Source organism: Anser anser (genome assembly GCF_964211835.1).
Source record: "Anser anser genome assembly, chromosome: 3".
Taxonomy (NCBI): Eukaryota; Metazoa; Chordata; class Aves; order Anseriformes; family Anatidae; genus Anser; species Anser anser.
In genome coordinates this window covers 32,365,434-32,382,468 of record NC_139722.1, presented here as the reverse complement: position 1 = coordinate 32,382,468, position 17,035 = coordinate 32,365,434, and the positions used below count along the sequence as shown (strand labels likewise).

The 17,035-nt window shown below is 37.9% G+C and overlaps 1 protein-coding gene across 47 annotated transcripts in view; it reads right to left on the bottom strand.

Moving 5' to 3' along the window:
- Positions 1-17,035, bottom strand: part of RIMS1 (regulating synaptic membrane exocytosis 1) — a 317,413-nt gene that overhangs the window by 52,728 nt on the left and 247,650 nt on the right. For 35 of the 47 annotated variants that reach the window (XM_083830826.1, XM_083830837.1, XM_083830848.1 and 32 more), the window contains one exon: positions 14,725-14,891. The exons of the other annotated variants lie outside the window; for them this stretch is intronic. In XM_083830826.1, the coding sequence (XP_083686952.1) occupies positions 14,725-14,891 (167 nt within the window). The remainder of the gene's footprint in view (positions 1-14,724; positions 14,892-17,035) is intronic. 47 annotated transcript variants of the gene reach the window in all.

The window sequence follows — 17,035 nt, the reverse complement described above, 5'->3', positions numbered from 1 at the left end:
GTTAAACCAGTGTGCTTGCCCCAAGAGAGATCACCTAAGAAGCAATATTAATTAATTGCTGTTCATTTATTTTTTTTCTCTTTAATGAAACTGAGAAATGCATTAGTTAATAAAAACAGTTTTGGTGCTGATTTTTGAGCTGCAATTATTCATGGAAACAAAGCAAGATTCCTAATTTATGTCTGCTGTTGTGGTGGATCCTTGCACTGTGGAATTTTTTGATTAAAAATGCTGGTCAGTTACACTGTTACTGGTTTGGGTGTTAGTGACATCCGTAATGAAAGTTTGTCAAACAACAGAAAATTTCCATGTCTGTTTAACGCTCAAGGTTGATTTTTTATTCTTTTTTATGTTCCAGACCATGACAGACCATCTAGACCTTTTGAAGGAGCTAAGAAAAACACACTGTACCATAACATTGTACCGTACCATAATAAACAAGTAAATAAATTCACTTCACTTTGAAAAATACTTATGGCTGGTGCTTGGCTGAAAGATGTGAATCCTTTTATCAGGCACAAACTGCCTTCTGTACCTTTGAGTATCTGTATAAATTTGGTGAAACAACATTTTAAAGTCTTAAGTGTCATGTTAAGAGACTTGGAAGAGATCACCAGCGAAAATACCAAAAGACTTTCTATCACATCATGGTGTTGCACCCATTCACAACTCCTATTGCTGGTTAGATTGCACATTTCCTAAATATTACTATTTCACTTGCAGGCTAGAGGCAGAAAGTCAGTATTTTCCAGGAAATTTCTGTATGTTAGCTACTCTAGATCTGGGAAATTGAGACAAACTGTCAAGATGCAGGAAAGCTGCATCTTCTGTGACGGCAATCAGGCAAAACCCAAGACAAAGTCATCTGATTGGACTGCAACATAGAAGGGAAATAGACAGTCATCTCTCGTAGGAAAGAGACTAGCTAACAATGAGAATGAAGAAGAAGAAGAAGAAAAGTCAGGGAATCCATTCTTCTGACAGTTTTTTCTGAAGGCAAAATGGTTCCTAAAAATCCCTGAGACTGAGCATGAGCCTTTCCAACATACCATCACAAATATTTATTGTATTTTGACCATCTCATGAGGTGGTCAGAATATCTTTTATATCAACAAAACACTCACTTTTGCAGAGAAAGCACACTACTTTTTCACGTGTCATTCACCATGTTCTGCAACTGACTTAGCAAGCCAATAAACTGTTCAATCTTTTACTGTGTAACTGGGTTAAGCAAAGTATTTTAAAGAACTGTATGTGTTTTTTGGTCCAAACTTTTCACATGATGTGGGGATTGAATCCACAGAACCAAGCAAAAATAAACCCAGATGCAAGAGGCAGCATATGATCACTAACGAAGACATGTTAGAAGAGATTTGTCCATCATCACATCAAAGCTCTAGGGCAGAGACCTGAAGAAATTAATTTGCCAGAGCATTAATTATCTGTCTGAGCCGGAAGACCATCTTTTCTCCTCCTGCCACCACCCCACACCCCATTCCTCTAAAAGTGTTCTAGCTTCTGTAGCAAAGAGTTTTAAATAAGAGCGACTATTTGTGCACAGTCTTCATTTATCCCTGGGACAGGCCCATACCATGTGCTGACTGAGGCGATTTCAGCAGAGAAAAATGTGAGATTAATTCCGTGAGTATGCCTACAGGTTTACAGAGCCAGGCTCAGTCCCAGTATTCCTACTTTTCAGCACTTAGCTTTGTACTCATCATATTCTTTTTGTATATTTTGTGAAAGTTTTCTTTTATATTACATAGATTTGATTGTACTGACTTATGTCATTAAAAAATTCATATATAAGTAGTAAAACTGACAATGTTTTTATTCATATATGCAGGCAACAATCCTGCTATTTTCAGTCACCTTCTCCTGTTTTATTAAAATATGCCCATCAATTTAAAAGCCTTTTTTTTTTTTTTTTCCACTTTCCATTTTAGGCTACATTTTTATATCAGGTGAATTTTCATAAGATTTATTTTATTCTAATATATCACAAACTGAAGAGCTGTAAACTGTAAGTTTTCCCTTTTTGTTTTCAGTTAAAGTATTGGAGATAGAGCAGTTTGGGTGATTTTAAATTTATTATGACAGCTCTTCAAGCCAATTTGATGGTCATCCTTCTACGTCTGGTCAATACTAGTTTCAGTCAGTGCATTGAATTGCTTAGCCAGCCAAACTTTGTTAGAATTGTAGATTCTTGACTTTTGATATCTGAGTAATTTTTACTGATGAACTTAAACTTACCTTCACTGTTCCAGCTGAACTCTGATACTTCACTATTCTTGAATTTTGTAACTCATATGTTACAAGTTATGAACCAAGTGCAAGGCCCTGCATCGTCCTGCAACTGGGCCAGGGCAATCCCAAACATGAAGACATGCTGGACAGAGAATGGACTGAGAACAGCCCTGAGAAGATGGACCTGGGAATGGTGGTTTATGAGAAGTTCCAACATGAGCTGGCAATGTGCTCTTGCAGCCCAGAAAGCCAGCTGTTTTGATGGGGCCTGGGGTCCATCAAAAGAAGGATGGATAGCAGGTCAAGGGAGGTGGTTCTCCCCCCTCTGCTCTGCTCTCACAAGAATCCACCTGGAGTGCTGCATTCAGCTCTGGATCTCCCAGAACAAGAAGGACACGGAAGTATTCAAAAAAGTCCAGAGGAGGGCAACAGAGATGATCAAGGGGCTGGAGCACCTCTCCTATGAAGACAGGCTGAGGGACTTGGGGTTGTTCAGCCTGGAGAAGAGAAGACTCTGGGGAGACCTTATAGTGGCCTTCCAGTACCTAAAGGAAGCCTACAGGAAAGATGGGGAGGGACTTTTTATCGGGGAGTGTAGTGATAGGACAAGGAGTAATGGCTTTAAACTTAAAAAAGGTAGATTTAGATTAGATATAAGGAAGAAATTCTTTATTCTGAGGGTGGTGAGGCCCTGGCACAGGTTGCCCGAAGAAGCTGTGGATGCCCCATCCCTGGAGGTGTTCAAGGCCAGGCTGGATGGGGCTTTGGGCAAGCTGGTCTGATGGGAGGTGTCCCTGCCCATGGCAGGGTGTTGGGACTAGATGATCTTTAAGATCCCTTCCAATCCAAACCATTCCATGGTTCTACGGTTTAGAGGCACAGAGACTAACCAAAAAATCATAGACTCATGTAAAAGATTGGCCTCCAACCAAATTACTATATACTCTGTTCCCATACTTGTTCAACAGGAAACAGCCCATATAATTACTTTCCTGAGGAAACACTCTAGATAAAGAGACATGAAGTAACACAGGGACCAAAAATTCTGTGTAAACAAACTAGCTGAGTGAGAAGCCTCAGAACGGCACTTAGTGGCATTCTGCCCAACCTCACAAGTCATGCAAGGCAGGGCTCCTGGGCTCCGTATAGGAAGTTGCTGACATGAAATAGCATGCTGGGATAAATCTGTTGTATATGAATAGCTGGGAATGCGTGATGTGATTATACCATGCACTCTAAAAAGGCAGTCAGTCTGCAAAATATAGAGAAATACTTTCAGATACTATGGCAGTGAGCATCTAGAAGCAAGCGTATGTCCAGAATAGGCAGTATTACAGCACTCTGGTGCCAGGGTTGGTGGAAAGATCCCTTCGTTCTCTTCCTACTGTCTAGTTCTACATGAGTTTCATATGCTCTGTTATGGTTTAGGTAACCTGTCCTCAGCTATGTTCTCTAATGAATCTAATATGGGCTTTTATTGTTAATTTTTAACAGTTAAACACATGGAAAGTCTTCAGTCTGTCAGCAGTCCTGGCTACATTATGGATGCTTTGGTGGGCTATCCAGCTACGGGAGAGAGGATGTTTTCCATACTAAAATCAACTAATTAAACTCCCTCGGTAATTAAATACAAAACTAGAAACCACTGAAGTAACTGCACAACAAATGTTGCTTATGACATTTTATAAAAATGAGTCTTTACTTGGCCCTAAACATCTTGTTTACAGGAGAAACCTTGACTACAAAGAAACATTCATACACAGGCAAATTGTCAGGAATGTAATTAGTGTCATAAATATAGCAGTTTTCTTTTGGTATTTATAACAGTCTTGTTTTATACCAAACTAGAATTCCATTATTGTTTTAGTCATGCTGTACAAAAGCTGAAACAGTCCAATATCTTGGTTTTAATACTGACTTTTAACATTGAATACAGTTTGTTTTTATAAATCACAAATAAGTAATTGTTAAAAAAATATTTGGGAAATCAAAGTAGGTCAGTATTGCTATGTGTTCAGTAAGCTTGCTAATACAATACTACAAGAGTCTAATTCCTGAAGCTAACTGGAAAGTGCTTGACAACTCAATGCAAGTGCTTAGTGCAAAGCATAAGTCCAGCCAGACAGAATAAAACTTGCAAACAAGTGTTTAGCATCCTGATTCAGTAAAACACCAGACTTGTGCTTGAATGGCTCTCTTTCCAGCAAATCACATCACAGAACAGGCTATGTAGTTCACTGAATCTCCGTACAATTCACTAACCATAACTTCATTAGTGGTGGGAGCTCTCATTCCTCCTTCACTGAATCTTCTTGCACATGCAGTCTGTATCTAACTAGCCTTCCCTTTCCTGTGTCACTCACTGCTGCTTGATAATATTGTGCCACAGAAAAAGCTTTTAATCATGTCCCCATTTATTCTCCTCTCCCCACACACAGCTGAGCTTGCAGACATAACAACACTTTTCAAAGGCTCAATTCTCTGAAAATTCCAACCCTCAAATACCCTTCTTAGCCCAAACGCCAACACCATATCTCTGGGTCACACACAGAGTATAACACTGGATTTCTTTTGCAAGTTAGCTAAGTAGAAGAGATGAATCAAATTACAGTGAAGTCTCTCTTAAATTACGTGCATTTTATTTTGGGGGCACAACCAAAAATGACTGAGAGACATGTCTGCAGACAAAGTTTCCAGAGAAGAATGAAGATCAGCGATAGTTTTCTTTCTTGAAGGTGAAGTGGTTTAAGGTAATTATGTCTTATATTTAGATAAAATTCTTCCACCAGACTAAGGTGAAAAAAAACGGGCCATAGGAAAAGAAAGTAATTCAGTAAATCTCATTAGTAGGCAATAGGGAGCACTGTACATTGCCCTCACTAGCAGGAGGCACATTTCAAGAGAGGCCAGCAAAAGAAACAAGTAAATTTTTTCTGGCTTTACAGAATTTGGTTCCACTCAACATATTATTAAGTGAGAAATTACACAGGGTAAAAAACTTTGGCCTCTGGAAGCCATGTATCTAATACTAGAGGACTATAATGTAATAGGCTATAGTATAATAAACGGTAGTAGCTACATGTTGAAGTTAGAAAATAGATATTTACTCCCTAGGAAGTTGAGACACTTTGCATATTCACAAATATTACATAGCTTTTCAGTTACAGTTTACTGAACTGTAACTCAAATCCTAAGAGTTAATCTTGTAGGATAAAGTGTGAAGCTTGAAAGTTGATTCTGAACTTCAATAGCTATGAAAATCAGTATTATTTACTTACTCAAATTAGAAGGAAGAATCACTTATTTCTGATCATTGTTTCATTACTTGTACATTAAAGCACAAAACAAATACAGTACTGCACTATAAATACACAAATTACTGTAGTCAGTGCAGTTCAGCTGTAGTATCTTGTGATTCTCTCTTACAAAGGAGGGATAGCATTTTGCACAACTAGCAAAATATCCATTTTTATACAGAACACTCGTAGTGAGAGCTAGAAACATCTCAAATACCCAGTTTGGCCCACTATACCCAAACTCTGATCCTTCACATGCTAAACTACACTACTGGATATTTCATTGCAAATTTATTCAGCTCAATCCTTCCTTATTTATATAAGGTGAACTTGCCCTGAGACAGGTTTGTATAAGGAACAAGGGATCAAATATATGCAAGGTGCAAAAAATTCTGTGACATTCAACACATTTTCAGAGTTCTCAGATACTGAAAATTTAGATTGAGTGTGGCAAAGCAAATAAACCATACAAAGCCAGTATGAAGCTGCCTGTTGTTCCCATTTTCCAGGTGATTTCGTTTTACTAATGAATGTACAGCAGTGTTCTGTTGTTGCCTCTACTAGCTCTGTCTGTAATATCTGTAATAATAATTTAAAGATTTTACATTTCATTTTTTTATCATTTTTTTTTCTGTATGAGTGAAGAATCTTAAGTATGTTCTGTACACTGTAGCATAAACTCAATATACAGATTTCAATTACTTTTGCAATTAACATGAAATGAATCAGTCTCCGTTTCGATACACGCCTCATTTCATCAACTGAAATGCATTAAAAGCCTTTGGTGTATTATGTTTTCCTTGATTGTCATGACACGAAGTTAAACATAGCTGAGCTGGCTATGTGGTGCAGTACTGCTGCATATCAACTGAATTACTGAGTTGACAAGAGGGTGGGGAAAGGACTGAACTACTTGTTGCACAGGCCACATCACAAACATTTATGATGGCAACAAGCAGCATTACTGGGAAAGCTAAGAGTAGGTCAGATGGCTCTTCAAACTCTCTCTACTCCATTCTCCCTCATCACCATAAATTGTGCTAAATTAGTTCCATATACTATGGGGGTGGATGGAAAACAAACAGGAGAAAATCTATTTCCAGTCCAGGGAGTGCTATGTAGCTACCTCTCTTTGAGATATCTTCTGCAGATCAACACTGCTGATAGTCCTCAACGAGACAGCAAATCTCCAGTTACTTCATCTGGCTCTACACTACACTAAAGACTTTGAGCATTTTATGTAAGAGAACAGCATAATAAGTAGTGTGAAATGAAACTGAACAAAAAGAAGCATCTACATGTACAAATGTTACTAAATAAGAGGGTAATACAAGCACAGAGAAGATGACTGTCAGCACTCCCTGCTTCCCAATGAACTCCAAGCAGAACATCCCCAGACAGGTCTAGCTAGAAGTGGGGAAGGCAGAGGTCTTACTTGAATCACTGGGGAAAATAGTGTCTTTGGTTTAGAGTTTGAGAGTTTATAATCTGGCATTCTTGAAGTAACTGGCTCCACAGTAACTAAAGGACAAAAAGGTACAACAGCAGAAGTACAAGGGATCCTATCCCGTGCAAGGTGGTCTCCTGTGTTTACATAAGACTTCCACTCCAGAAATTCAAGTTTCCACGATGGTCACAGTAACTAAGATGTTAAACAGTACTACTGCAGTACTGACCCATGGGGTACACCACCAGTGACTTGCCTCCAGCTGGACTTTGCGTCACAGATCACAACCTTCTGAGCATGGCATTCAGTCAGTTTTTAATCTGCCTCACTGTCCACTTACCGAGGCCATACTTTTGTCCATAAGGATGTTATGGAAGAATGTGCTGAAAGACTTACTAAAGAAAAGACAAGGAACAACCATTGTTCTTTTATCCACCAAGCCAGTCAGTTAATGAAAGAAGGCTGTCCATTTGATCAGATATGACTTTCCCTTCATAAATTCACGCTGACTACTCAAAATTAACCTCTTGGTCTGTACATTTAGAAATGATTTCCAGGATTATTTACTCCATCACCTTCCCAAGGGTTGAGGTTAGGTCAACAGGCCTGGAGTTCCCCAGATCCCTCTTGAAGATGGGAGTGGCAATTTCTTTCTTCCAGTCTTCAAGAACATCCCCTGGTTGCCGTGACTTTCCAAAGATTACCAAGTGGCCTTGCAATGGCACTGGTCAGCACCAGCTCATTTATTACTCATGAGTGCACCGTCACGTCCGAAGGATTTGTACATGTTCAGTTTGTTTAAATGTTCCCTGACTTGATCATCTTCTGCTGAGTCCTTGTTCCAGACTTTTCTTGGGCCTTGAAATCTTCAAGGCAAATCTTACCCGTGAGACTGAGGTCAAGAGTACTTTGCAATGAGTACTTTGGCCTTTTTTGTGTCCGTTGTTGTCAGACCACCTGCCACATTCGTAGCTGTTCCACATTTTCTGAAGTTTTTCTTTTGCTGCTAATGTACTTGTAGAAGTCCTTCTTGCTGTCCCTCCTGACCCTTGCCAGATTTAACTCCAAGTGGGCTTTAGCTTCTTTAAACCTATCCCTGCATGCTCAGATAGTGCCTCTGTATTCTTTCTGCTTCCACATTTTATATGCTTACTCTGTTTGAATTCCTGCATGTAGGGATGGAACAGTGTTGAGCTTGAAGCAGGTGATCACTGAAAATCAACCAGCATTCCTAGACCCCTCTGACACTGTATCACATGGGATTCTTCCAAGAAGAGCCCTGAACAGACCAAGACCAGGCCTTCTGTTCTCCTGAAATCCAGGGTTGTGATAGCAATTTTTGGCTTGCTCCCTTCTCTTACAACTCTGAATTTCACAATCTCACAGTCACTGCAGCCAAGACTGCTCCCAGCCTTGACACCCCCAACCATTTCTTCTTTGTTTGCAGTTATTGGGCCCAGAAGAGTGTCCCCCTCGTCAGCTTCTCGATCACCTGTGTCAATAAGTTGTCACAAATGCATTCTAGAAACCTCTTAGATTGCTTGTGCCCTACCGCGTTGATCATAAAGAAGATCTCTGGATGGTTCGAGTTCCCCAAAAGGACCAGGGCCTATGAACGTGAATCTTCTTTCAGTTGTTGGAAGCCCATTTCAGCTACCACTACTTCTTGATCAAGAAGCCCATAGCAGACACCCACATCATCATCGCATTGGTGAGCCCTCTAACTCCTGACTCATAAGATTCCATCTGGTTCATCACCTATCTCTAGGCAGAACTTCCTGCATCCTTTCTGCTTTCTCACAAAAACAGCAGCCCCCTTTCTCCCTGTTCTGGCCTGTTCTTGCATGGATTGCAGCACTCCAGCAGTGAGCTATATCACTACTCCTCTGATCTTGGTGAGATAATAACCCTGCAGCTGCACAACAGACCTCTAATTCCTCTTGTTCATTCCCCATGTTGCATGCATGCCACCTGGTTGTGATCTCCCAGAAAAGGTGTGAGAACTTCCCCCACATGCTGTCCTTTCAGAACCTTCTTATTTGTTTGTATACTCTCGTGGTGGGCTTGTTCCTGCCCTGTTTTGTTGATTATATCACACCTGTCAACATCACCCTGCACCCTTTGCTCGCCAACCTAAAAAATGCTTCTTCACTTGATCAAGTGTCATCATTTCCCTCCCTCATCATTCCTGATTCAAAGGTCAAGTGCACAAGTGCTGAAGTTCTAGTGTACTGAAAGAACAACAGCTTTATGGAAGTTTAAACTGGGGATGAACAGGATTGTCACAGAGAGCCTGGTAGTATGAACCAAAAAAGTTTTTGTTTTTTTTTCCTATAGCAATGTACTAAGAACATACCTGAATCCCAAGAAATGTATATGAGTTTGTGATACAAGCCATTCAGTGTCATGGCATACTGTGTGAAATAGATTTGGACTGGTTTGAGTTCCAACCTATTATATTTATGCTGTTTCTTTAATAAACTCATTTAAAATATTTTAATTAATCTTAAGCATTTAATTTAACAATGCATGTAAAACTAGATGAAAATATGGCACATACATAGTTATATTATTATATATCACACATTTATGAAGGCATTAAATATAATTCTTACTAAAGATGTGTTCTTCAAATTTAAAATGAGGAATGACAATGATATTCCTCACGTAGGGACTTTTTGTTTCAAATTCAGGTACACTTAAAATGAGTTATCTAGCCTTCCATAAAATTGGCAGATTTAAGCTAAACATCTTATGGTAGCTGATTTGCTAAATCCTCCAGAGTAGAAACCTCCAGCTCACATCCACTATGTGTGACAGTTCCCTACTTGACATCACTGAAAAGTCCATCTTCAAAGGTATCTTTGAATAAACAGGCTCCTAATGCAAAAATAAAAATAACGCTATGACATCATTGGGCATAATTTTTACCCATGTGAGCAAATGTCCTTCTTTGTCTGATGGTGCTGATTACTTGTCATGTATTTAACGTGGATCCTTAATTATCAGTCTTTTGCGTTAAACTATAGCATACACAGGCACAAAGTACTGCTTGACTGTATTTTAAATTCATACAGAACATGCCTAATGAAAGCAAACCTGCATAAAGGAGGACTGGTAACCTGACTTCAGTCATGAAATAAATAGAAAATCCAAATTCTATAGCAAGCCAAATTCACAGGTCTGATTCTGATTCAAGTCAAAAGCCACAGCACCTGATATTTGCCTGGACTTTCACTAGAGAACATGATGGTCAACCAGACTTTGTAGGACAGTAACAAGAAAGATGCTTGAAATAATTTCATATCCAGACTAATTTATCCATGCATAGCTGTTTGTTATAGCATCCATCTGAAAATGTTAAACAAATTAGAAATGAAGAAGCTATTTTATATGTTTATATTTAGAACTTGCATTAATCATAATTCTCTCTTGCAATGCATTATCAGTGCTAATCAACAAGATCTCCACACTGAAGATTATCTAATGGTATTTCCATGCATGCTATGTAACAGCTTTCTGACAGGTAATTCAATTACAATTATACTGTAGGAATGAAATTATCCATCTACCTTAAAAGGTTTAGATGCAGTTGTGTCATTGATCAACAGACAGAAAAGATTTGCTTTCGCTCTCCCTATGTTACTGACTTCTTCAGGATTCTAAAGTTTTCTAATGTTACTAAACTTGCATTTCCGAGTTTTGATCCAACAATCAGCTGGAGCATTATCTAACTATCCAAGTAAGACATAGAGTATCTCTGTGTTGTTCACTTCGTTTTCCCCTTACTATACAGACAGTATTTTATTCTACAATTGATGTGCATAATGAAAAATAATGTAATTGGAATATAATGTAACTGGAGTTACTCATTAAAATTAAAAATTGCTGATCAAACATCAACAGTTACATACTTAGAGCTAACGTTCATATACTTTTGAGCCACAAGATAAGGATGTATTGTCATGTTTTAAAATCATTACTGTTTGAATAAAAATAAGTAAATATTTATAAATATAGGATAATATAGAACACTGTCCAAAATGACAGAATTCCAAACCTGAAAAATTGAGAGAGGGAGGGATTCATCAGTTCTTCTAGATTGATGGGGAAAAGGCATTAGTTAGCTATTTGAAGGATCTTTTCCTTCCTTAGGACTTGGGAGGAAAGGTCAGGAAACTGTTCATGCTGTCAGAGCTGGTGGTAGAGTTGGTGGATATAAACTGCACTATGACCTGAAACTTCAGTCAGTCTGACATTTAAGAGTAATCATATTGTACAAAACGACAGCAGAATTATTGCTTTCTTAGTGACAGCCCTAAAGACAGTACCTTGTATTTTCACATGCCTAACAGCTTAATTTATATCCCTTTTCAGAAATGCCATATGAAGGATGATGGGGTTATATCGACTAACAACATTAACTAAAACTACTGCTGTCTCAAAACGAGCTGGTGTATTTCATTCAGAAATTTGACACCACAACTCTAAATATAAATAGTTAACCAATGCTTTTCAGCTCATGTAGGAATGTTAGAGGAGAACAGTTTAACTTCAGGTCACTAATCTGAGAGCTGAAGTACTCTCCGGTCACATTTCTCCATTTAAGGCAGTTACCTCAGCTTGCTGGTGAATAGTTCTAGGATTCATTCTCCTCAACTCAACAGAGAGAGAGATGGAGACACCCTTTCCGAAGGTGCATCAGAGCAGGAATCTTGCTCGTGTATTCTGAATTTAGGTATTTTTCTCCTGAATACAAAAGGCACCTAAGGCTACTAGTTGGATGACTTAGTTTAGTGAGATGGCTAAAACTGGGACACCTTGCTAGAGCTTCTACATACTTACTAGGTTCTTCACAGCTCTCATCTCCAGAAGGTATCTGGAGAAAATAACTAGGTTCATGAAATTGGCAGTTCAAAGAGCTTCTTGACCTTAAACTTAACATTACACTCACACACTTGCCATGGCCACTGGGCTACACTTCCAAATGAAGATGATGGTGGAAATGTGTTTCAGTAAGATGGAAAACAGGCAGTTAAAAAAATGTTCTTTTCCTTGCCCCTCCTGCTCAACTACCCCGTATCCTCATGCTTGATATAAGTTAACATCAGGTTCCTTGGAGGCAAAAATAAAATTTGAACTTCAAATTACTAACAAAACTTGAACTTCAAATTTCTAATTCATTGAATTCATAGAAACATTAATTAAGAGCAAGAATCCATTTCACTTAATTTTAGATGCCTACAAGTAAACAACCTACCTTAACTAGTCATCTAGGGTTCCTATAATAATTAAAGCTAGGCAAGGACAATTCCCCCACCTTTGACATTTATCTGAAGATGAAGAAAACCATCCAAGATGACAGCTGTTTCCTTCGTTTTAATGATAATTCAGAGAAGTTAGATGAATAATTTAATGAATACCTAATCTTAGACGAATTCTATGGTACACATGCAGCTTTTAAGGCTGAGTTGAACAGGATGAATCTCACTATGTAAAACTGTTTAAAATATAATCAACCCATTCCTCAAATTAACCCTCCCCTTCCATGTAATTAGTAAGTAGTGCCAAGAAGTGATTAAGGACTTTTTGACAGAAGCTACCAGTACAGACACAGGAGGAGAGGAATCTAAGTTTGCCTCAGATCATCAGAAAAAAGCCTTTTCTTTTCTTCAGCACTCAACTTCCCTTTATTCTGACCTCGCTTGATATAAAATTCCTACCATACATCATTTTTGCACATCTCCAAAGACTTTCACCTTTCCGTTGCCACAATATCCGATCATCAAAAGTAACTGTAAACAACTCACATCAAAAATTTTGAACAGCAGATGTTAACCTATTGGATAAAATACTTTCCAACATAACATCAAAATGATTTTAAAATTTATTTCTTTGCATTTAATGGTTGAAATAAGCTAACTGCATTAGGCATCTCTCACTTACTTTATGTGTACTTTGGGGGAGCAAAACTACAGCAGGCTTAGATGAAAAATAATTAAAATTATTAGTATCTTATGAATCTATTAATTTCTTCCTGATGTTTCTACTGAATGAGCTGCAATGCATATTACTACCATATATTTTATTCACTATGTAAGTACTACCTGAAGTTAAGAGAAAATTAAAGCAAGTAACTATAAAGTGTCTCATGTCTTATGCATGGATACTCTGGAGAGTATCAGAAAATGAAACCATCTGAATTCCAACTACATCTCACTTTAGGAGTTTAGAGTGAAGCTGAACTCTCCCAGCTGGAGCTCCCATTGCAAACACTTGGTTTTGTACACCACCTTGGCCTATTCTGTATCCAATGTGCTCTGCTGCTCGTTAGAATTAAAGAGGCAGAATGAGAAAAAAGGTCTGATCTCAGGTTTCCCCCTTCCCCCCATACCAAAAGGTTACAGGTTCTCCTGGGTTGAGACCCTTCTGATATTTATGATCAGACGTTATGAACCCAGGTAACCTTCTTGATAAAATCTCAACACAGAGGTAGTTATGGGTAAAAATCCTATTTTGGTCAAACTGCCAAAAATACTGGAAAAATATATAGTTGAGGAAATTCAGTATCTAGAAAATATACGTGTTTTGGACAAATTAAACCCTTTGTAAGAGACAAGTAGTAAAAAGTTAAGCTACAATGAAACGTAGCATTTAAATACATGATCTGAACTTCAAATACAACCAACTTCAAATACATTTACAGTTCCACTAACAGTGTTCTGCTGGATTATGGATTTCACTATTAATACAGATGTATTTCACCCATCTAAAACACATTTTAATACACTTGTGAACTTTCTTTAACAATAAAAGAAGGTGGAGCTAGTTCATACACAGAGCCCACTTTCTGACTTTCCCTAATATCCCTTCCCATTTTGTGAACAGATTAAAAAGCTGAATTTCTTGAATGGTGAGTCTGTCTAGAAATGTTCCAATGTACTTAATGATGCCATCCAGACTTTCATCAGACTGATCTTCTCCATCAGGATAATTTTATTTTTTTATTTTTTTACAGTTCCTAATTCATATCCTGACTTCTAGCACCTACAGTCATATTTTTCAGAGTACAGACATTGGTAGATGTTATCATAGACACAAAGCCAATCCTACAGCCATTATTGCTGGTGGGAGTTTTATCAAGTTAAACGAAGACAGGATCCTGTTTGTACGTTTTTTAAAAAGCCCTAAATGGAGAAGTAGCTTATTATCAAGGATGAAAGAGATTTGATTATTGATAATATATCTATTTTAAAGCAGAGATATAAAGTTACTATAGAAAAACTTGTTTCAAAGCCAGTAACTCATCATGGATGAAAACAGCAAAACAAAAGTAGGCAGGTATGGAGACAGACACATAGATGGAAAGAAAACCAAAGCTTTTATGAAATCAAATTCTTTATATGACAAAACTACCAACATTTCTGCTGTAATATCTTATTGGTGTATATATTACACTGATTCATAACCAGCAATGAGATAATGTGTGTTCAAGTCCCACTTGCCACAAATACATCACCTCATGGGAACTTCTGTTTTCTGTTTTAGACACTTAAGTGCAAAAAAGTATCGTCATCTTAGGCTAGCAATGGAAGACAGCTTATATGTACACAGACAACATTTCCCAAGTACTTCTATGGCCGTGATCACTTAATTTCAATAATTTCTAGTTGTATTTTGGCACCTACACAAAACAGGGGATGTGATACAATTGAAGCTGCACTGAGAACTCACCTGATTCTGCCCCGAGGGCGTTCAGATTGCTCTGACATAAAACTTGTGCTGCTGAGGCGTGAGGCACTGCTGGTTCGGGAAATGGCTGACACATCACTGACATCACTATCTGATGATTTGGCAGAGACGTTATCACAACTTCTGTACTGATCTGTTTGTATGTTATACTAGAGATCAAGAAAAGAAAGGGTGAGGAGTCTCATCAAAACACAGTGCATATACCGAGACAACAAATGACCTAAGTATGATAATTCTCTACAGCTGCTTTTGGATCTAACAAAATTTAATGAACTTCAGAGGAATATTTATATTAAACAATGTTTTCATGTCTACTAAAGAAATCAAAAGTGGTATTTATGTAATAATTCAGATACTTGAAATAAATTACAGCATTGGACTTTAAATAGGCTGCTGGATCTTTAGTACTCTCAAACTATAATAATTAAATATTTATGCAGTGGATACAAGAAGGTGGCACTAGGGGTTGCTTTCAATACTTCTCAGAAAAGCAAAAAAATTACTATGTCAAAATATCTCTTTGTATTATGATACTTGAGAACTAGTCGTGAAGAAATCAAACAACAAAAATAATATTTGTTCTCAAGCAGATCAGTTCCCTGATCTGGTCGCACATGTGCACAAGTGTGAGAACTAGCAGAGGACCTGGCAGGAAGAGCATGTGGAGAAGGGTAGAAACTAGTACACTTTCGTCAACAGCAGAAGCTTAGGTTAGTTAAAATCAACTGCAACACCGTATCTATTGCGTAACACTCAAATTACCCACATCACCAGTTAGACATATTTAAAAAAAGAGCTTCAGTCCTAGTAATGTCACACTTACCTAAATTGCCAGGTTCCCAAAACTAAAATTCACTACCATTAGAGAGAAAGGGACCCTCATCTGGGAAGGGACGGAAACAGTGCCATACTTTCCAGGGCATGATATGTGAAAACTATGAACATGTGGCAACATAAGGCAGTTTTTGACATGACACTCTAGGGAGTTCATTTTCTGGATCTGTGCTCTGTAAAACTGCAGTAAGTTTTATGTAAAAGTTTATGTGCAACTTATAGACAAAGCTGTGACCACTTGTGAATATCCTCAGCTGAACTAGGCACTGGCTTTCAGGCAGAGCCAGTTGGCAAAAAGCATGACTTAAAAAGCCTGGCAACACAAGCTCAGGTGAATATACACCTAATACAGATGAATGTATCACCTTCAAGCCATGAAACACAGTTTCCTGATTTCCCTGTCCTCTACAAGAGGCATACAATTTTTTTTTTGACTTATTACTCCCTACCTACCCCTTTCCGGTACATTTTGAAAATCAGCTAACTCAGTAACGTCAGATGACCTCCCCTGAGGTTAGCACTATCCTGAGTGCGAACTTTAAGAGAGTGAAAGAAGGGCTGGGAGGATGACAGGGAAAAAAGAAAAAAAAAGGAAAAAAAAAGGAAAAAGAAAAAACAAAACATGACCTTGTATAGCTTTATCCCCTTCTTTCTTACAGATTCCCTGGTGAAAGAGCACAGGCTACTTGTGAATTTCAACATCAGCTGAGATAGTTTGTTCTGTTCCTAGTTAACTTTTTTTGGCAGAAAATTCATATAAATAACTTGTACTGCTGTCACTCAAAGTTTTAATTACTGTGAAAGATTATTTTCTTTTCTTTCAAATAATATGAACGGTCAGGGGAGGGGGGGGGGAGAAACAGATTAACAAAATAAAAGCAATTTTGAAGTTAGCTTTTTTTCCCTTTCAGAGACAGAAGTGCTCTTAAGTCAGTGAACGTTAAAAGAAGAATACTTTATGGTTGAAATACACCTGAACTTGTCATTCAGAGAAGAGTCACAAGCCAAGATCCACTTATTTGATATTTCCATTAGAGAAAAGCCTGCAGGTTTCCAGTTGGGACCAAAAATAAAATAATAATGTCCCACTCATCTAGAGTCCTACTGCTCTTCAGCATAACTGTGTGTATTTGTAATACATTTCTCTGTCATGTTACATTTAAATATTACACAAAAATCATTCTGAAGCTTTAAAGTTAAGTAACTTTTCAGTGCAATCACTTCTCTTTCAACTCTATGTCTTAGGCAGTTAAAGTTTATGTAACATTTCCATTCCAGAGTGCACTATTTATCTCATTTGGAACACTGCTGAAGTTTGCAGCTGGCTTCAAATTCCCATACTATCTGCACTGTTTGTCTGCTTCTGTATTACAAAGACAGATTTTTTTTTCAGTGTAACTGTCTGAAATATAAACATTTGAAATGTAGTTCTTCCATTCACTTTACCACCTATGGAGTC